At 36.6% G+C, this 23,221-nt stretch overlaps 1 protein-coding gene across 1 annotated transcript; it reads right to left on the reverse strand.

Moving 5' to 3' along the window:
* Nucleotides 1-5,501: 5,501 nt before the first annotated feature.
* Nucleotides 5,502-22,511, reverse strand: TMEM156 (transmembrane protein 156; the record flags this gene model as incomplete). Its single annotated transcript, XM_084203906.1, has 6 exons — nucleotides 5,502-5,599; nucleotides 10,852-10,959; nucleotides 14,084-14,191; nucleotides 16,312-16,560; nucleotides 17,835-18,116; nucleotides 22,412-22,511. 6 exons carry the CDS (start codon nucleotides 22,509-22,511, stop codon nucleotides 5,502-5,504), a joined length of 945 nt encoding a protein of 314 aa, XP_084060032.1.
* Nucleotides 22,512-23,221: the final 710 nt, after the last annotated feature.

The raw sequence follows: 23,221 nt of genomic DNA on the forward strand, positions 1-23,221 counted from the left end.
CTTTACAAAGACAGATGGCAAAAGGCAGTGTACCAAAAATCATTGGCAGTTGCTGATGTGGAACTTTCAACAGTTTTATGTAGTCTTTGATGTGTCTACCAGTTTTATTATAAGAATTAATGTGATGGAGAATACCAAGATTCTTTTATCTTGTCCTTGAGGCATTCACTGTCAAAGAGATTGATGCAGTAAATAAAATGTCTGGGTAATAGTGACCAGTTTGTGTGAATTTGATCTAGCATCAACTCAGAGCATAACACTGGGCACTTTCAAGGAAAAAAAGTCCACAACAGTTAGCTTTAACACACTGAGTTTTTCTTTTCTTTCTTTCCTCATAAAATGGCAGCACTTCATCCAAGAACTGTCAGGTTTCTATCTGTCCCTAATTTCCCCAAATAGAACACTGTTCTGTCCCTAACCATTCATGAAATCTATTAATGCTGCCTTTGATTCAGAGAATACAGTGCTGCTTCCCCTTAAACAGGCAGAGGACAGAGGTACTGCAGGAGAGGGCTCACAGTTTCTCTTCATGCCACACGTGGCTTTTATTCTGCCCTAACCACTCTAAGGCTGAAGTGCAGCTTTGGTGTGAGAGAGGCCAGTGAGCCCCCCACAGTCTGCCCAGACTGCACGTGGCCCCACCCCAGGGAAAGACAGATCGTCACAAGGGCAGGACACAGAAAGTCGCTCCTTGAGCCAGGCTTCTTTAGCCTCCAAGGGAAAGGTTAGCCAAAACCTTCCCTACTCAACAATGATTTCACAGATAACCATCACCAAAACCATATTTCTGAATCCTCCAACACACCTTCATCTTACATATGGGTAGGGCTCTTACTTGCCCTCTTTAATTTCTTACTTCAATTATTCTTTGCCCCCACTGTTTAGGGAATGGCCATTGAATCAAGCACATTCAGAAGTGCTAGTCCTCATGGTTTTTCAAGCCAGATATACATCACACAGCATTTTACAGCTGCTGAAAATAATAGTTTATGGAAGTAGAGTTCTTAAAGTTAAAAGTACCAGTTGATGCAAGTAAAGCTTTGTTAAAAGCACAATGCAATCTCTCTTTTAGCTGAGGATAAACAGTTCTTTCTTACAACCATGCAAATTAGTAAGGAGGTATCATTAGGAGACACAGAAAAGTCATGTCTCCAGAGCCTTATTCTGGCATGCTCTTACCTGAACTACATTGCCTCTGAATGCAAATATTTGCCCTGAATGCAAATATATGTCCTAAATAAAATGTTCATGCTTCCAATCTAAAAAAAAATAGGGTAATTAATGTCCCAATCTTCTCACAGCACTAAGGATATGCACTAACAGCTGTCATATATTGTCCTGGGGTCTGGCCAGGTCCGAGTTCATATTTTGCAGTAGCTGTGAGGGGAGGAGCCTGGAGCTGTGTGGGCATGGCTAGGAGATTATTCTATACCATCTCAGGTCATTGCCAGGAGCAGGGGTCCTGGCAGGACTCTTGCATCCAAGGAGAAGGGTGTTCCTTCCAGTGGGGAGAAAAGTGGTAGGCAAGAGCCAGTCAGTATTGTCTCAGGCTTTCCATGAAAATTGTTTCCTGCCTATACCTTTTGTTATTGTTTTCTTATCTCATTGCTGCTTCCATGAAATTGTTTGTATCTCAAGCCATGATCTTTGCCTTTTGTGCTTCCAATTGGAGGGGAGGGGAAGCAAGCTGCAGCGTGGTTTTAGCGGGACTACTGAATAGGAAAACACCATTCCTAAACCACAACATATGTGTGTTTCAACACCTGAGGGACAGTGGCTCATTCATGGTTTTCCAGGACAATTGCTAATATGGTAGTTTAATGAAAGATGGCAGAAACAGGATTCTTACCTTTGGTACTCAAGTGTAGTTGTAAGTTACCGTGAAAATACAGAGACATTAAGTGATCTATGCTGAAAAGATTCACCTTTGGCAAAGGCACAAGTGCAGAAGTTGGCCCATTTTTTATTGGCTGAATTAGCTGTCAGTGCAATAGTGAATAACGAAGCATTTGGGCGCATTTCTGTGTGCACACACAGAATAGATAGATATAGATAGACAGATAGATAGATAGATAGATAGATAGATAGATAGATAGATAGACAGATAGACCACACAATTGGATCAAGCATATTGATATACATGGCAACACTTGTACAGTCATATGTTTATCAATATTTTTACATTTTATAGTCAACAGTATTGTCTTAAATCTAAAGACTTAAAAAATACATTTATAGAAAGAAATGTCTTTTTCTTGTTATAAAAAGAAAAACAGTGGAAAATTGCAATGTGTAATTGATTGCTGATATCTCTCTCAATCTACTAGTAAGAGCAATACTTCACTGTTGCAGACTGGAGCAACAAGCAAAGAATAGGCAAATAGATCTCTCCTGACCATTCCCATAGCTAAAACCAATGTTTTTCAGCCTTTCATCTTTCAATGTGTTGTGTTATAGGGCCACTGCTGAGGCCATCAGCAGGTTCTCCAGCTCATTAGCTATAATGATCGTGATCAGAGTTATCCTTGCTCTTACATTTCCTCCTCCTCCTCACAACTGCTGTTACACCTACCACAGCTGCTGTGTAGGTGGTCTCCTGACAGAGAAATCAAACACTCTGTGTTATGGTTAATGATTTCTCTGAGTGCAGCTCCAGCTGGCTGAAGATGAGGAAAAGTATAACTCATCTTGTCTGTCTGATTCAGGGCAGGAATTGAAGTAACTCTTACCAACAAGACAGAAGGCAGGTTTGAGGCAGGGAAGGGCACATTTTAGCAGTATCCCCAGTGGAGCTCTCAGGTTTCTAGCTCTACCTAGAACCCTTCCTTATTTGAGGCTCTTGTATCAGTGGTCTGAAATGCACACTCTTCAGGGGAGCAGCTCTCAGTGGTACAAAGATGATGGTTTTGATCAAGAAGCTCCCTGGTACATACTTCTTATCTCCACTCCACCTCCTACTTCAGAGAAAAACCCACGCTTCATCAAGCTGATGTAGTCTAGAACTGTCTTTGGCAATTCTGGGAATTTGATTATTTTTGCATTTTCCCAGCCTCAGTACTTAGCTTTCATGTGCAGTACTTGTAACACAGCTTCTTCCCATTGAGCAAACGAGTCTTTAGCAGCATTCTAGAGAGTTCACATTCTAGAGACTTCACAGAGACAACCCAGCACTCGTGCAAAAAGCAGATCACCATTTCCTTCCCCAGCCTCAGTTACCACAAGCTAGCAAGCTTTCCTGGAACTGAGGCACCCACAGACACAAGCAGTAATGATGTGGATCTGACCTTATCAGATGAAGTGAGAAGAAGGGGGTTTTTGCAGGAAGTAAAGCAAAACTAAAGCAGAAAATGCATTTTATCATTTTCACAGAGTATTTAGCTCAGAGAGAGTATTCCTTTAAGAAATGTATTTAAAAAAAACCAAACATGATGAAAGGCAAGATCTAGATCTAAGTTTTGCAGCTAGATTATTTAGTTATATTTCCACATGATGTCATGTAACATTACAATTTACAATGTATTCAGCATTATTCCCACATATCACACCTGGATTTCACCTCATTGCCAGCTGTCCCTCTGAGAGGAAGATCTGAAAAAGCAAGCTTTTGTATAGCACTGAACAAGGCTTTTGGGCTTTCTTAAGATACTTAGTCTTTTTCTTTCAGTCATTCACACAGAGATTAAGGAAAGAGAATAATTAAGCCCAAAGTGTCTGGGATCTCATATATTGTCTCACAGAGAAACCAAAAATCTGAAAAGCTGTTCCATCTCTTCTTTCTATCCTTTAGTTCCTAACAGTTAAGGTAATAAAAGCAAAAGGTCACCCCAACAGTAACTCCCACCTCTAGCAACACAAAAGTTAAATTTGTATGGGAATGAGCCATGACTTTTTCCCCCTGCTTCTAAAAGATGAGTTTTAGGTGAATGCAACATCCTGGAAGAAGAACAGAATTAACAAAGCATGCTAATGATCAGCCATAATACTGTATAAGTGAAGGCACTGAAGCCAGATGAGCACCTGCTTAGCAGCACATCCTATGTCAACCTTAGAAATGTCTTATTTTTTAGCCAAGAGTAAAAAAACCAATTAAGTTGGGCAGGTGCCCGGCAGACACGGATATGAGAGAGAGTTGACAGAGACCAGAAAAATAAATGGTGTAGTACTGAAGTGTCTGGGAGGAATCCCTACAGAAGAGGAGGAAGCTGCCCTACAGAAAGGCTAATGGGGCCTGGAAAGCACCTGCTCAGTCAGAAACCGAGTCCAAATGGCAAATAGCTGAACTCAGATGACCTGGGAACTGCTCTCAGTTATGTCACAGAGTTCCCAAGTCATGTCAGCTCTTTGTGTCTCCTGACAGCCTCATTTTTAAAATAGTAACAATAAGAACTTCTCATCTTTGTAAGTCATCATAAGATCTATGGATGACAATCACTTAAACAGGGGTCAGTATTTTTAATAACTATAATATACTATCCTATAACCCAGCTAGTCTCATTCAAACACCAAAAAATTATCTAGCTCAGATATTAATTTACTATGGAATTACTTCATCTTCTGTCAGCAAAGCTGTTCAAAATTTTTTATTTAGCTCTGTTCTCAATGTGCAATTTCATCTTCATGGTTCCATATGAAGCACAAAAATCAAACTGCTCTTCAGTACATAAATTTTTTAACACCATAAAAAGATAGCATGACATTATATTGAGTTTCCAATAAAACTCCATCCAATTTAAATAGAAATAGAAAAGAAGGAACTCCTTAAAGACTTAAATGTAAAAAAATCACCATACACAATAATATCATGCGTGCAAGTAGCCATCACCTGGTCTATGCACTTGAAATATTAGTCTGTATTACTTATTCAAGTAGCATCTGTTTTTTCTAGACATTACAAGTATTTTCAGGAAGAGATATCTCTTACTGCACATTTCTATGAAGATTTGGTTCCTGGAATTCCTGAAGCAATTACTGCAGCACAGTGGCTGCAGAAAATTAGGATTAGGAGATTAGTTTTAGTTCTGAACAGAAACCAGCTTCTTGTCCTTCCTTCTGACTGGTGTAAGAACAGAGCAATCAATTTCTTTTGCTTGAGGAATTTCATAAAGAGGCTATTTATTTCAAATATGGAATTTCTTCAGAGATCATTTGCAAATTGCTTTTTTCCTTTGCCCTTGTAGAAACAAATGTCAGCACAGTGCCTAAAGTCTAGGACACAATATATCGCACCAGAAAAAAGGTGTCAGAATTTGCACCAAGGTCTGCAGGGACACACAGAGTTTATTAGGCTAACACATATGATTATAGATCACTTTTGGTAGCAGAAGTAAAATTGATTCTCTTTTCATGCCACCTAGCTCTCACAAAACACATTATCCAGTTTTTCGTCTTATTCACTTGGCTAGAAGAAGTAATAATGTATTTTGTTCAGATATCCACACTATTAATTCTAATTATATGAGGCAAACCAGAATAATCAGGCTTCTAAGATGTTTACTTACCTTCTACAGTTGATCCATGTGACAATGCTCTTGTTCAGGAATTACAGGCAGCATCTTTGTGGTCTGTGCAGGAAGTGGTACCTGTTGTTTGCTGGTTTTTACTATTGAAAGTTAAAATAATTTTTATCCATATTATTAACAGCAAATTATCTGCAGAGTGTTGGACTTGCATCTGCAAGTTTGAAAAATAATTGAGACCTATCTGAACACAAGACAGAGATGGATAGTACTGAAAGTACTAACCATGATTGGCATTTAACTTGCTTTTAATATTAGTAGGACTACAATGTGCTGATTCTACATCGATCTGAGAAGCAGCTTCAAGGTAGGCAAATAAATTTGTGTGAAATAAATTTGTGAACAAATCGTAGTGAAAATCCAAGATCATGCAAATTTGAGGTTATGTAAATGTCCCCCAAAATACAAACCCCTAAATTTGGCCATTTTAACAGAAAAAATGGAAATTTAGAGTGTGAAATTCCTGACTCATTTTCACTTAAGGGCAGCACAGATTGTCACAGACACACATGGTGTGGCCTCAGCTCATTTGTCATACACACAGGTAGAGCTACTGGGTAACACCTAATTGTCAACAAAGCTGACAGCATACACCTCAGAAGCAGGAAGGGATGAGGTGATGCCTTCAGCACACAGATCCTGATACAGTATCTCAGTGAAATACTGATAAGAAAATACAGAATAGCATTTCGGGCAAATGCACACAGAGTTGTTTATCCAATGCATTTTTCAAAGAACTGCTGTAGAACACAAATAATATTTTGACTCCAAGTCCACCCTGTCCTTGACTATCCATTACTTCTGTAAACCTACAAATGGCTTTCCACTGAGCTAACAACAAGAGGATAAACTGTGCCACTTATATCTAGCTATGTTCATTCTCCACTGACTACATCATTTGGGCTTTTCTTTTTACAAATGTAATTAAAAAGCACAGTTTGTGTCTTGGCACTCAAGCAGCTGAATATGAAAAGCAAAGTAAAAAAATAAAAAAGTTTTTAAAGAAATAACAATGGATCTTGTTTGACCCTCAGGATGAATGAGATGAATCTGGAGAGAATGGGAATATAGGCTGATATCCCCTTCAGTGCCTGTGTGTAACAGTGTTCTGCATGCATGCAAACTGAGCAGATAAAAGGTCCTTTGTGCATCAGTGCTCAATGAAAAGCATACAGGGGCTATAAATAGCTCCCTAAAGTTACCTGCATCCTATAGATTTTATCCTTCTTTTTATCTGAAAAAAAATTTTAAAAGCTCCAAAGTCGTAATAAGGCTTCACAATTTTCTTGGTTATGTTGCATTTCAGAAACATTTAAGTCTATGTTAAATATTGAATACTATGAGAAGCTTTGCTTTTGCCAACATAATTCATGTAAGTTGCAGAGGGAAAGATAATTATTCAGCTATGCCAGGAACTGAGAGGGACCACCAAATATGTGATGTTTCAGCTAGCCAAGATTAAACAAATTTCTCTTTCTTGTCTTTGCATCTATTTGCTGCTGTAGATGTGTCTTGCTTGTTCTCTTTGCTAAAAAGAAAATGTATTGCAGAATAAAGGAGGAGTAAGTCTGAACTCGCTGGCATGCCAGCCCTGACACTGCTAAGCCAGCATTTGCTTCCATTTCCAACATGTCAACTACCCCGAAGCTATAGAAACACATCAGAGATATGGCAGAATTTCCCCTATTTCCTCTAATCTTGTGGGAAATGAACTATTCTTTTAATAGGACAGCACAGAAAACAATAGAGGAATTCAAATGAGAGGGAATTTGTCTTATTTTTTCTGTGCAAATTACAGCTGTCAAGCTCATTTGTATCAAATAGTATGGATGCCACAAACCCTAAACAGTCCAGGAAACAACTGCAAGCCAGGCAGCCTGAGGTTTTATTCTCTGAGTCCTGGTTGTCACTGTGACCCTGCAATGCTCTTCTTTCAGGATGAGTTATAAAACTACTATCCATCAGAATTATCTTTGCATTACTGTGAGCCAGACAATTGAGTCAAGGAATCTTGTATTTGTATCCTAAAATGTAATAAACCAAACTGTGACTCCATGAGCCGATGGAATATCACCAAAAATGGATATGCTGTTTGAGCAATGTAGAACACTGTATTGTTCTACATTGAACTAAGGTGGCCCACACAGACTGTAGAGCAATAACATGATGACTTTAACAATGTGATTCCCTGTCTGCATTGTCCAGTTCTAGCACAGGAATGAGAACAAGCCTTTTTTCCTAGCGCTTCTTATGCCACATTCAAAATAGAATCAAAATAAACAAGGAATGTTGTTCTTACTCTAGGAAAATTAAGTCTGAATGGGAGTTTATAGTAATAAGATTCCAGTAATATAAATTCCCACTTAAGTGTAACACATGTAATTAATTATGTTAATGAATGTTCCAGACCCTACTAGGCAGATTCAACTTAGTTATTAAATGTCCTCATTTATGCAACCTCATTCCTCTGTAACTTCTTCTTGCTTTTTTTTTTTAATTATGTAGCATACAGCTCATGCACACTGGCCTGCTCCCAACAAGTAATTTTGTGCCATGTGCCCAGGATTACCCTTTTTTTTTAGGATACAGCTACATGAGAATAACTACACGTAGTGAGTTACTAGTAATGGAAGAGGTACCGAAGTGGTTTAGGGAAAATTGACTAAGGAGAGGAATAACAGCAGGGTAAGTATAACTTTCTTTCTTTTATCTGCATTGGAGACTGATTTAAGCAGTAAGCTGCAAAGCACAATTCAGCAGTTTCTATCTGAGTTCTTTTAAAACTCTGTGGGGAATACATTCTAGTCCTTCTAATTGCCATTATTAATTTATTAAGCTGTTCTAAAACCTCTTCTACGGCTTCTTCAATTTAAGAAAGCTCTTCAAAGAAATTCTTGCAATAAAATTCTCTAGTGGGAACCTCACTAAAATTCTCTGTAGTAAACACAAAGCAAGGAAGTGGCTTCAATGGATTCTTTTCCATGTGTTATTACTATCAAGTTCTATTTGCTGAAAATGCTCCATGTCTGGAAATACATTAAAGAATACTTACTTCTTTCACTAAAAAAAAAGTACCCTCTCTTCTTTTCCTTGTCTTGTGGATGCATTTAAGGGAAACTCTTTTTTGTCAGTTCACACCATTCAAGGCACAGTTACTATACATAAATGCAATGGCAGGGCCAGCTCTGAAGTCTAGAAAATGTGCTTGGTACAACCCATGGTCTAGTGCATTCTTTTTTAGCTTTACAGCCCAGACAACATTCAGTCAGCATTTATGACCAGAATGCTATTAAGCTCCCCTCTCCTCACTATGTGTGCTTAATCCTTTGCAGTACTGTGAATTTGGGAGGTTGTAAATTTAATCCTTCCCCAGAGAAGATTCTGTACATTTTCCCCCCTTTCCTCTGGTTACTGGACTTAATGACAATGATTCATAGATATAAAGCCACTAACAGTTTCACAAAACTAACATCCATGCTGTAAATTACTTTTTTGTAGGACTACAGTGACATTAGCCAGTCATTTACTAAGCCTCCTAAGAATTCACTACCATTCTCAAAGTATAGGCTTTCCTCTTTTTCTTCCCTTATAATTTCTTTACTTCAAATAACCTTTTAGGAGTACTTATCCATCTTTTCATCTATAAGTTGTACTGTCACATCCTCTCAAGTACTCATTACTCTGTTTCCAGGGTGATTGTATTGTCTTCAGTGGATCTCAATGGTTTCTTTCAAGATTGCAAGCTATGCTCTAATTATAGGGAAAATATTGTCAAGGGCTATCAACAAAGTCATCTGCAGCTATTTATAATCCATTATCATGGTAACAAATCCTAAGTTTAGCTACTGTGGAAAGAATAAACTCTTCATATGGATTTGATTGTATTTTAAATTATATTGGTATCAACTATGAAATTGATTGGATTGACTGAAATTATGGTGTGTGAAACCAAGGAATTTTATTTTAAAATAAACCCCATTATAGCAGTTCATGCAACTGAGCATCTTTCTGGGTTACATGGATCGATTGTAGGGGGAGGCACTAAAAAGTGAGAATGACAGACCAATAAGGGATTCCTATTCTCTTCAGTAAAATCTAGTAAAATCAGATTTGAATTTCCATAAGACCCCATCATCAAAAATGCCTTGGATATACAACATTAAAAATACCATTCTGAACATGTGATTAAACAGGTATGATATTAGTGAAGCTACTCAAGACAATAGATGTCAGAAAAGTAATTCCTTTCCTGCAGAATGAAAATAATGAGCTCATAAATATATCTCAGAGGTAGCCAGTGCTTTAAGAGCAAGAGGCATAAATTGTACACACAGGGGAGTTCAGACAGACAAGAAGCTATTCACTCTTTTCTAGGTAAAATCGAAATGCCATGAAATACTGAGTTGTAGACATAAATTATTGAGTCTCCTCTTACTCCTGAAGAACTAACAAGACAAAAAGCAAAGTACTTAAGCCTTAAGTCATATTTTAAACCATTTTTTTCATTTGCTGGCTTTGCATTTTTCTTGTTTTGAAGGGAGATTAGTTTGCCATTCAGAGCTATTATTCTATAGGTTCATGTTAATCTTTTTAAAGATAAAACCAGAATCCATGAAATTTATTAAAACATTTCACTCTTTGAGCTATGTCAGTAACACTCAGAGCAACACCTGGTAATTGGCACTCACAAGGATATTTGATGCCAAATCCAGTTTTCTAGAATCCAAACTTTGAGTTTAGCGTGTGATTTAATTTACCTGTGGTAAGCATACTACACTCTCCAAAGGCCACAAATTTTTACCTATCTGAAACTCAAAAATTGCATTTTGTGGGAATTTGACCCTAGAAATAGCCTATGAAGTGCCAGCAAAACCATTTATTGAGTCCTGCTGCGGCCATTCATTCCATGCTTTGGTAGCAAATTTTATCAAGAGTCACAAACACACAGAGTATACATACACATGTGTACATCTCTGTGTACTTTTCATACACACACAAAGCACTCAGGTGACAAACCTCAAAACTGGCACACAATATGACCAAAAATTAAAAAGTTCAAAGTCATTAATGCAACACACTGGGAAGACCGGGAGAAGCGTTCCCACATTATATATATGTCTTCTTATAGTTTTGCTGTCAGATTTAAAACAAAACAGTGTTTAGTCTTTAAAACAAAAAAAGTGTTTCCTTAACATAAGCCAGATCAAATTTGTGTAGGACTAAGGTAACTCTAAACCCGAAGCATCTCTTGACAGGAAAGTCTTAAAAGGTCTTTCTTGACCTCCTCCTCATGCATCACGATTTGTTAAATTTTGTTTTACTTTTATATACTTACCAGGAAAAGGATGAATGTTAGTAGCAGATACAGTTCTTCTTACATGTCTCGAAGTCCTTCTTCTTAGAACAGTAGAAACTGATATTGCTACTCTTTGTTTATAATCTGCTTTAAACAAAATGTCCTATGTTAGCATCAGCCCTGATTAGAAGGAAAGCTTGTAAGCCCCTTATTATTAAACTGTTGAACACCTTGGAAAGTGTTCAAAAAATCAGGAAGGTGTTGGAATAAGGTGATGAGGAAAACCAAGGGCCAGATGATTTGTATTTTCCTGAATGAAATTTTGTAGAAATTTCATTCAGGTTTGCCCCTTTCAAATTATTCCGTGCCTTTTTCTAAACTGTGTACCTTGAACAAATTTTGGAAGGATATCAAGAAAAGTATATATTTCAGTACAGGTTTGGACTCTCACTGCTGACAGTGGAGTAGCAAGGATGGAGTGTATGGGCAACCTAGGAAGCTGACAGATTCCTTGCTAGTGTGGGGTGTTCATCTTAGAAAGCACAGTCTGAGAGCAAGCTCCACACCCCTGAAAAGCTAGAGCTTTGTCTGGGCACCTCTGGCTGTTCCTCAGCACTCAGTTTGTAAACTCTCAGTCTTTCCATCCTTCTGCTGCTCTCTAAATGCTGTGCTCTCAGTGGGCTCATTGCAGACAGTTGTGCAGCTGTTGTGGTTAGCCCTGTTCAGCAGTGACTGCAGTCCAGGGTTCAGCCAGCTTCTGGTGACAGGCTCACTCCAATTCTATGTAACAGAATTTATTTTTATCTTTTTCCTTCAAGAACACTAAGAAATTCATTAAGTTAAAATTATTTAGGTCATGAATTCTTTTATGACTAGCCAGTGGTGATCTAAAGCACTAAAGCCCCAAGCATACACTGTAACAGTTAATGTCAAAGGAAGCTCTGGAAGTGTTCGTGAGACAAGAGTGGAAGGGAAAAGGCAAAACAATTAATTTCCATTTTAGGGCCTTTGTCATGGATCAATTGTAACCTCCACCAAGTTTATTTAGATATTTTATTTTATGCAGTCATGAAAATAGCTTAATGATTCAGAGAGTTTCAGAGTCTACCTAGCAGAATATCTTGCAAGGTCTCAAGAGGAAATGAGTAATTCCACATTTCTTAACAGGTTTCAGTGGTGCTCAGAAATGACAAGAAAAAATACTAACTGAATTATGGCTGGAAAAATTCATAACAGCTGGTTTAGAAACGTAGCTAATAGTTCTGCTTTATTCCTTGAGCACCACTGGAAAAAAATAGTGTATAGACATACAATGAAAGGTGGCATCTTAATATATACACATAAACCTTAAGTTTTTTTTTAATGCGCTTGTCTTTTTATCAGTAACATAATGATGTTGGTTATAATGTTATAAATTTAATTCATAAACCCACTTTTCCTCAATTAGCATAAAAATTATCCTTGAAGCTAGTAAGTTATTAGAAGCCTCAAAAGGGCATCTCTTCCTTTCTGATTGTGTTCACAATGATTCTGAAAACTTGAATTTAATAAAAAAGTGATGTTTAAGAATCAAGGTACTAAATCATTAATCATCACTACTTACAGTTCTACATTAAAAATAGAATGTTATGACTCAAAGCATAGAAAATCAGAGACATGACATTTATAAGTAGTTTTCAAATTAGAAATAAAAGTCCTTTAAATTAGAGCACTTAATAGCCCACTTATAAAGTCATAATTTACAATTCATGGGATTTTATATACAGGAAATCTGTCGCAGAAATTGGTTCTAGCAATAAGTAAAATATCATGTATTTTAAGCAACATAATCTGGTAAGGAGCTCCTTTCATTGAGGTGGGGAGGGTACAAACTTGACATCTCAAGCAATTATTTTGCTTAGTCATTAAAGATATATGCATAAAGTATTTACATAATGCAAAAAAATCACAGAAACATTTTGTGTGTGGGCACTACTCTTCCTTCTGTTCAGTTATGAGTAAAGCTAACTTGTATTGCTCCTTCATTACAAAATTACCTGTGCATACAGTAAGGATGACCAGGGGAATGGATAAGGCTTATTATGTGGTTTACTACCCCTGTGACCAGGGTCTCCTTTCAGCACCTCTGAACTACAGGGGAATGCACACCTGCCTGGCAATAGCAACTACATTCTGGTTGTCTGGAGGCATTCTGCCCACTCAGGGCTGACACAAGCAGAACGTCTCTGGAAACTGCTGTGAAAAGCACCTGAGAGTTATTCCCTCAGGTAAAAGCTTAAGTAATATTATTTTCACAGTAATGAAAGGTAATGTGCTCCTGGTACCACCTACCTCTGACTTGGGAAGAGAAACAAGGACCAGCAGCTGACAAGTGGTCAATTTTCTGCACTGTTTTTGTGCAGAGGACTTTATCTTGATTGCTCAAAGGTCTCAAGCTCAGGGTACTCCTACAATTTTATTCTTGTTTTATTCATAGTATATTGCTAGAGAAAATACTGTAAATCAGATTTCTGCCTGTATCCCAAGAAAAAAGCCTGTCATGGCTGAAAGAATATTCTAGAAACAATTGTTTCAATCTCTGAACTAATGGGAAGCTCTCTCATAGCAAAGTTCTAATCACTTGGAATAGTCAATATTGACGGTTCAGAAATCACAGCAATGTTTTCTTTGCTGAAGTAACAGCAAAGAGATGAAATGTTATCTGGGCTTAATTCAGCTCGTGGTTTAAGAAGGTGCACCTTGGTTGCCCTGCATGGGATTACACCACCAATGAATTTGAATAGCCAGCTTTTAGGACAGACAGATGAGTGTATATCTCCTCATATCCATCCTGTAATTTTTCCTGACTGTAACCTAAATAAATTATCTTCAGGAAGGAAAGGGCATTTCAATTCACTTATACTGGTCATTGGGATTTCTGCTTAAAACTTTCTACAAAGTTTAACAGTAATTGTTTCATCTGCTGAAATCAGTGTGAAACCAGCAGTTCATATCACTAAGTCACCAATCATCTATCAAAATCCCCACATTTCATTTGCCATCAACAAGCCTGGATTTGCATCTACAATTTTTGCATCCAGCAAAGAGGTGAGAGGTAATACCATCAATCATCTGAGTACTTCAGTCAGTCTCTAAGAAGCTTTTACCATTTGACAATCAAAATATCAGTGTCTGAGTTACAGTAATAATCAACAGTTTTGTTATTATAAATTAATATATTCTTACTTGCATAGAAATTTAGATTCATGCAGATTAACTTTTTGTTACTTACAGTTCCGTTTATTTTCTTGGACTATTTTGTAGATGACGATTAAAACAGTAAATACAAAAACTACTGGAATCATAGTGAGCCAAGTGATCTTCGTCATACACATTGGATCTGTCCATAAAATGTACAAGAGAGAAAATTAAGCAGCAAATCACTGACAGCAGAGAAAAGCAGAACATTCCATCTTGGTAGGTTTTCAGATTGTGCCTATCCCCACAGATAAAAACAAAACAAAACAATAAAAACAAAAACAAAAAAGAAGCAATTAAGCCTTTTTCTTTCAGCCATCTCTGGTTTTTGATGTTAGGTTTCCAGTCTAGAATTTAGCTTAATTTTTGCCTGTATTTTTGTATCTTTATTTCTATCTATTTCTGTATCTATATATCTCCCCACGGCTGAAATTGATACAGATGACTGAGTGAATGAAAACTTTTCAGCTCAGCCAATGAAAATGCTTCAAAGATGAACATTTATATTTAAGGTAGAACAAGGGTAACGCATGTCCCCTCTGTCTGCATAAAGCATGGAAGGGAGTGGTCCACTGTCCAACATTGGCCTGTTCTGGCATTCTTAACCTCCTGGTCTATCTTCATACGTGAGAGAAGGCAAGATTCTACGTATAGAAATTTTTCTTATAAAAAAGTGAGGAAATGCCACCAACAGGAGCCCTCTGGGGAATTCCTTTAAAGTCGCCTTGAGGAAGAATCACATGGGACTGGATACAGGAGGTAGGCTGCTCTTTCAGACAACAACTGCTGCAGAAATGCACCCACATTCCACAGGGATTTAGTTCAATAACTAGTACAAGTCAGGACTCTATGCAACAAAGAAATGATGTGGAGAACTTTCCCCACTGGTTGTTTGAATGGCCTTTCAAATGTCTTTGGCAGCTGCATGTTAATGCATACCTCAGCACTGTCAAATAACTGTTTCGAAAACCAGCTATTTTACTATAACTCATAAAAACCAAATTACAGACGGTAGACAAGCTACTGTTTCCCTTTCCCTGACCTAGAACAGTATAATTAGACTTCAACTTCCCTTGTATCTTCTCCATCAAGAACTTGTGAGGCAAATGCCAATGACCCCATGGTTCATTCCTCCTAATTTAGAACTAAAAATATTGTTTATACAGTAATCTAGGCTCCTTTTAAACAGAGCACTCTACCCCATCTTGTAGTGGCTTGTAATAACTTGATTATCAGTCTTGCTTAGTAAAAGCCCTGAGCACCTCTTTAGCTGTTTTAAAGTAAAGAGGAAAAAAAGACATATTGTTAATTTTCATTGCTAATATGAGATTACTGCTACCCAGGTAAATCAGTATTAACAAAGGATGGTTAGCTCATAGTATTGACACAAGTTAGCAGGGCAAGCTACAAATTATGCTCCTCTCATGGTTAGACACGCCTATTTTAAAAAATCCAAACAAACAAAACCCCAAAACAATCCTAAACTGCCCTTTCTTCTCTAGGATTTTCCCTGGACTTACTTAACATACATTAATCCAACTCTAAAAAACCATTTTTTTTTTCCACCAAAGGTACAGCATAAAATACATTTTCCATGCAAAACCAAGTGAATGCAGTAATTCAGCAATTTCCAAATGACAAGTGTTGTAGATGGACAGAATGGAAGCCCTGACCATGGTCAGGAAATCAGACAAAAAAACTCTTGCAGCACAAAGAGAAATATAAAAAGCTGAAGGTTGTCCTCTGGGAAAACTAAGCTTAGTTCAGCTAAAAATTTCTCTTTTAAGCATACTGCAGTGAGGCTATATAGTAGGCTATTGCAGTACAACATTAGAATGGTCAAGCCTATCTCCTGGTTCTTTTATCACCATAGTTAACAGGGATTTTTTAATTTACCTCCAAAACAACAAGACTATGCCATTATCAGGAAAAGGAAAATTATATTTCCAGGTTTTGTCACATGCAATGTGTGAGTCTGAAACTGCTAAGCAAGAAACAATGTACAGATCTTTACTTTGCTGTATTTCTCCTCAGGAAAAAAAAAAGCACAGCTAAACCTTCTTTAAATCATTATAAAAATCATCAGTTGTCTACTATGGATTGCTTTTTAATAAGAGGTGTTCAAAATTGTATTCTCTTCTTGTGAAATATTTAAATATTTTCAAATGGTTGTTGGAAGCAGACAACTACCTACTTGAGATTTTTTGCAAGATTATATTATTTCTAGTTTGATTTTCATTCTGAATCTCCTTTGTAACTTACATTCCATATAGGACTTCAGTTGCAGTGAAATATTTATGCAGTCATTTTGGTCTTCCATCATTGCCAAGAGGCAAGAATGATTTAGTTGTTCGTTGGCTGCATTTTGTCCTCTGACTATAGAATTGTTGATGTGGATTTCCATCAGGTAGTTCATATTACGCTCCACTTCTTTCTTGGAAACCGTAGTGAAATTGAAATATTTATAAAAATAAGTAACATTTTCTGTCTTCACTTCAAGCCAGCCTTTTGCTTTTGGAAATAAAAATTAAAACAAAACTGTTATACAAGTGGTAGATTAAGAGACAACTCTCAAAAAGTACAGTGAATTCTCTGTCTCATTTGCAAAAACATAAAGGTTTCTACATCACTGACTGTGAAAAAGATGGATAAATGTATAATATTTACATTTAGTAAATAGTAAATGTAAAGTTACTCTGAATAGATCTAAAGAGCATTGGTTATCTTATACATTTTCCCTGCAAAGTATAACTCTTTTTTGTTTTACTATCACTTTTTTGTTATTGTGGTTTTTATCAGTTGTCAAAGGCCACAGGCAAAAATCAGGCTATGAGAAGGATGGAACCCAGGCAGAAGCCACATAATGATAGAGATTTAAAATGCACACACCGTCTATCTGCTATCAGTTGCAGGAGGTCCTTGCTTCACTTCAAACCACACAATACATGAGACTTTTGCTATGTTTACAAGAAACAGGTGAGATACTGTCAAAAATGTTAGTTGTACAGGTATAACTGAGAACAGAGGTTGTCCATATATAAGCTTTTATTTTTCATGCTTGTTAAGACAGCTGTTTTGTAATGAGGAAAATAAACGGTTGGAAAATAACTGAATTTCATGTATTCAGGACTTTGCCTATTGCCCCTGTTGCTGACAACATTAGAAAGAGGTATCCTCTTCCCCAAAGATTTCCAGATATTTGCAAAGAAGGAATGGGCTGCTACTGCTCTGAAAAGATGTGGGTTGCTATCTCTCCTCTGTATTGCTGTGCCATTCCTTAGTCAGTGCTGCTTTCTATACAACAAGTAAGGCCATTTCTGATACTACACAGTTGAGGATAATGTAGACTACGAACATAAAAATGGTTATTTCTTCCATAGTTATCATCAGAATGGTTACCTACTGAATTAGTTCTTCAGATACAGCCTATCTTCATAATGCCAGCAATCTACATGTAGAGTTCCATAATGACATTTAAAAGCAAATTCAGCTTGAAAAATTGTCAGAAAGTACAACTCCTTAGAAATAAATTAAGTACTTTAGAAAGTACTTGCTACCAACATGTTTCACTGACACCCAGGAATGAATGCCACTGAGAATCTGGCACAAAATCAGCATTTTCTAGCCATGCAAAAAAAAAAGCTAAAAACTGCCATTGTTCATAGACTTGCAAAGACCATAGAGAACAAGAAGCATATCATTTTCTTCTAAGTACCAAATAAAAACTTGTCTTTTATTTTGTAATTAGCTACTTCAAAAATAAGCATTTCTCTTATCATACTTACTTTTTTTATCTATTGACCCTGATCCTTGATGATCAACATTCACATCCCTCTTGGACTCACAATCTGTCTGTTTAGGGTGGGACTGTCGTTCCCTCCAGGATGACTGGCAAATACATGGAATATTTTGGAAATTGGAATTATTTATAATGACCTTCAGCAAAATAGTCTGGGTTTCTCTTGTTTGTTGCACTGATCTTTTGTAAGAATTGTTGAAAGTACAAAGTGGAAAAGTGGTGTTACTTGATGAACAGGTATCCATGCAGGACACCATTACAGTGTTAGCTGTAAAAGAAAGAGTGCTACATTAGTCAGACAGTCATATAGGACACGTGGACAAGTATGTGCTTAGAAGAATCATGTAGTGGATATTCCAACCATCTTGTGATGAAATGCACTTTTTTCTTTTTTCTTGAGGGTTATGACAGAATGTTAAATGCATCATATATAAGAGAAAGCAAGCACAGAGTCTTCCCACAACCTAGATGCTGGATTTTATTTGCTGAATTGTATTAAAACTCTTGTAATAGTAACTGGAATTTCTGATGGTATCCAGTTACATTCCTGTTTCAAAGCTGCTCCAATTTGACTGTTCCTCAAAAGAAGAGAAAGCACATTTATGCTTCTTCAAAAGAAGAGAAAACCTGTTTGGAGAGGGAGCTCTGCCCTGGAACAGTGCAGTTGCAACACTCCAATGCTTTTATGTTGTAAAGTAGCTACAGCAGAATGAAAGCTTTCTTTCCAAATGACATTGAAGCCACAGAGTGAAAATACACAGAAATGCTGCGAATCCTCCAGCCACACCCTTCACATTCTCTTATATTCAGTCAACAAACATGGATTTTAATTATGACCTTTGGGTTTGGTATTCATAGTCAAATTTCAGTATCAAAGTACCATAGCTAGAGTACATTAATGCAGTTCTGGCAAGCAGCAAAAACACATAGTTATAAATGAGTGTGATTTGTCTTCCATATTACAGTAGAGCTTTATCATGCAAATTTTTACTTGTGTTAACTTTGAACCACTTTTTCAATCTTTGAAGTACTTTTTCAGATACAAAAACTCAAGAATAAAAAAATTTGTGTGACCCCAACATGAAATATGTATTTATGAATAACCACTTCCCAGAGCTGACACTGCACTAACCTACAGTTTTATAGCTATGTTTCCCATTCTAGTAGTACCCTTGCATCTCTATAAAGGGACAATTTTGTATCTAACTCCTATTATGAGCAACTGGAGCAATGTGATCATAAATCCTTATGTATAGAGAACAAAATATATCCTTTAGTTGCTTCAGTGCTCAGCTGCACTCAGCCATCTGTGCTCACAGAGCAGCAGGTTGACCTCAGAAATTATTCAATAAGGGATTCCTAACAGGATACAGAAATAAAATCCAAACTCCAATGTCAAAGTCAATTATCTTCCCTTTACTAACACTACATCAGAGAGTCATGAACTCCTTATAAAACATAATAAATTGAAATGTAAAACATTCAGGTAACAAAAAGTTCATTTTGATATGAAAAGGAAGACTATCAGACAAAATTTAGGGCTTGATCTTTCCCTGAGGCAAGATAAAGAATTTTCCTTGAAATGCTTACAATCTGACCCATGCAACAGGTCATGGAGGAGGCTCCTGAGATCAAATTCTTCCACCTGAAAGAGTCATTTTGTGTGGAACTTGTCTGTGGAGCAAAAATTGAATGCTTACTCTGCTCTTATGGCAAGCCAGGGCATCTGGGCAACCAGTCTAAAATGCCTGTTACAGCTATCAAGGGCAGCTAATCATAATTCCCTAACACAACCTTTTCACCAAGAAATCTGTACATGGACTTGGGAAGCTGCTGACTGGACTGTGACAGACATCTATGTTCAGCACTGCAAAGTCCATTTTGAACTCCTCAAATGGCTAAACAGATTCCAGAGCTGCCTGTGAGCTACGTTGTAGGTGTGTGAAAGGCCTGCTATCTGAGCGGAAAAGGTGTGAATGTTGTTGAGTTAGGGAGGGTGCTTACCGTCCTCTTGAAAAGTCTCTACTGAGAAAGCTGATGAAATAACAATCTAGCATGAACAAACTTCTTTTTTCCCAAGTCACAGGACTGTGGCCTTTCTAAGGAGGGATATAGATTGTTGAACGCTTGAAGAAGGGCTGCAACAACACTACACTTTCCCAGTGGATTACACAGCAGAGAGCCATACCAGACTCCTTGCTCCTTACTGCAGGACTGGGAAGCACCCTCCCAAATGTAAACATCACTAGAAATTTGGAAAGGGTTTTGTGAAATCTGAACACAGGCAGCCTGAATAGTAAAAAAGGATTGCTGAGATGAAACCATGCAAAGTAACTAGGGAACTGTTTTATATTCAAAGACCTGCAACCACATGCTTAATGTTAAGAAGTTCTGTGATTATTAAATTCTTCTATAAAACCTCCATTTACAGTGTGGTTTTTCATATAAAATCCAAATCCATTAAAATGGATTAAAATTCACAGGGAAGATCAAAATTTATAAAAAACTTGCTTCCCATTAAGAAAATCACAAATATTTCACTTTGCATGGGTTTGACTCTTTTTCATTTGATCTGCATTATTCTGTTTATAGTGAGAGCAGCAGTGTGTACAGTTGCATTTTTTATCACCTCCTTATGGAAGCTGGAGTTGCCACATAATACTGTAGAGATATAAGACCTACGGTACCAGTTGGGGAATACACAACTGATAGATTAAAGGAGATACACTCCATCAAGTAGCAGGACCCAAGGGATAGGACTGGGATTGAAAGCATCAGACCCCAAAAGGATAACCTCCTACTCTAAATCACTGTAATTTAAAGGTTCAATGACTTGCAACCGACAAGTGGGTTGCTTTACAAACAGAAAGGAAACATTTCACTTCGGGTAATGCTGAACTGTATTCTGTTGAAAAAAGTTTAAAGGCTTTTTTTTTTTTTTTTGCAAATTGATTTCCCCTTAAATTTTTGTTTAATGGTAAATTTCCATTTTTATTCCCTCCCCATAATGAAAGTAAATGCTGGAACTTCCCCTGGGATAAGACATCCAGGAATTAGGAGCTTTCTGCCATTCATTTAGGAACTCGCAGAGGATTATATTTCACATCTCAAAGATTTCCAACAACTCTGTCTGCTGAAATCTCATGGTGTAACCAGAAATTTGAAACATTTACAAAAAAATCTGTACATTTTAGATTTGTCACAAAATCTGACATAAAACCAGTTTTCAACTGAAGGTTTTTGATGAACCCAAAATCCTTAGAGATTTTGAATAAATTGTTCAATATTTTTACTTTCTAATGTAATTAGACCTCATTAGACAGTCTGTTACATAGTAATTTAGTTTTTAAAACATCCAAAATGCAGCAATAATTCTAATTTTCCAAATATAAATCTGTGCTGCTCCAACTATAATTTTGTTCCGCACATATACTTCACAATCTTATTTTAGACATGCTGTGATGAAGACAGAATTGCAATGATCACACCATTGCAGCCTAAAGCATGGCCAATAAGCACAATCTAGAAAAATTATCATGGAAAGATGTAATTATTCTTTGATGCTTGACACTAAGATTAATGTTTCCTTCTGGTAATAGTCCTGTAATTGCTTATTTGGATAATCTGTGCTACAAATACTTTGTTTACTTCTGCACGGAGGTAAAACAGTAGTTATTCCAACATCTTAAACTGAATTATAAAAGTTATGATATTCAAAACTTATGACAGTTTACCAAGTTTGTTCATTTATAAACTATAAAAACCTATACATTATATTCTAATTACTGATATGTCCATTCTTTATGGTTAATGAAAAAATAAATTAATTAACTAATCTGGATATTTTGATACTAAATTTTTTCAGAAAATGATATGCTTCATAAAGAAATTATGACGCCTGAGAAGAGACTCTTGGTCAAAGGGATGCTTTTTATTATAATACTCATTTATTCAAAAGCTTTCTTAGGAATGGATGTGACAAACCTATGTTAATTTACTCATGCACTTTTAAAAAAGTAACTTGCACACATGCGTAGTTTGCATTTATCCTAAATTCAGTATCAGCCTCGGCATTTATGTGTTCGGCATTTATGCTACAAGATTTGCTTTACTCAGTTACATCCATTCTGCTCAACTTTTTGTCAGGTTACCACTGCATATCTCTGCCACAGACAGTACCTAATTGCAAGATAGTAATTGTACAAAGTTTTACAGCATTTAAGTGCAAAAACTTGTAAAAAGTTGTTTCTGAAGACATGAGCACCTGCTATAAAAGAACATTAGCATTTTCACTAGTTTCTTCATTATGAAGTCCATAAAAATACATGCATGGAAATAGTTACCAAAAATTTTGCAGTGTACATAAATTAATTGCAAACTCATTTCAAATTACCACATATAATTAACTCTGTTGGTTAAAAATCTAACAAAACCAGTCTATATCCTTTGCAAATTCCACATGGGTGCAGTATCCTAACCATTGCTTTTAGGAAAGCATATGCCAACTTTTCAGTTGTAGGCTTCAGAATAAATAAAAGGTTATTTTAAAAGCTGATCACTCACCTTCATGGATTTTGAAAAATTCAGGTAAACACAAAATAAACATGATAATTATTCCTAGTCCTAATCTGAAGACTACTGGTTTTCTCAAAAGCAAGCACATGTCACCAAAGCACTCCCATCTAGCATAGTGATGGCAACTTCCTTCCTGGTTTAGCTTTTAACTTAGTGCAGACATTATGCAAAATAACACCTATTCATTTCCTTTTCTTATAATGACTTTCCCTTTTACTTCTCACTGCATTAACTTGCAGAAAACCACATTCTGTTCCTACATGGGCATAGATGAGGATGATTCATTCAAATATGCCCAAGATAAAATTCATGTACCACAATGACAATAAGAAAAAAAGAATTTTATATGTTTGTGAAAGTTTTGCTTTCAGAACCCCTTAATAACCACTTTCATATACCTGCTAAACACTAAATCAGTTATCTTTGTGAAGGAATTTTGTTCTCATTTGGTCAAGACAATTTTTAAAAATGAGTCAGAGCCTCATTATAAAAATTATTCAGAACCACATGAATCAGTTATGGGAATTTTATTGTTTTATTTATATACATTTGCATGTGGCTAGGTGGAAGATAATGTTATGTAATAGAGAATATTTCAGACTTTATTAGACTATTGATTTGATCATTACAATTTAAAGTTTTTGATCTGGCAATCAGTGATATAGTAAGCACAATGAACAGAGGGTGAATTGTTCATATTATCATTGCTGCTGTATTCTTAAAAGATGACAGATGTGTTGCTAATCCGTCAAGTGTCTTCAGTTTGCATTTTACTATTCTTTACACCACAAGAAGACT

Source organism: Fringilla coelebs (genome assembly GCF_963513975.1).
Source record: "Fringilla coelebs genome assembly, chromosome: 4".
NCBI classification, from domain to species: Eukaryota; Metazoa; Chordata; class Aves; order Passeriformes; family Fringillidae; genus Fringilla; species Fringilla coelebs.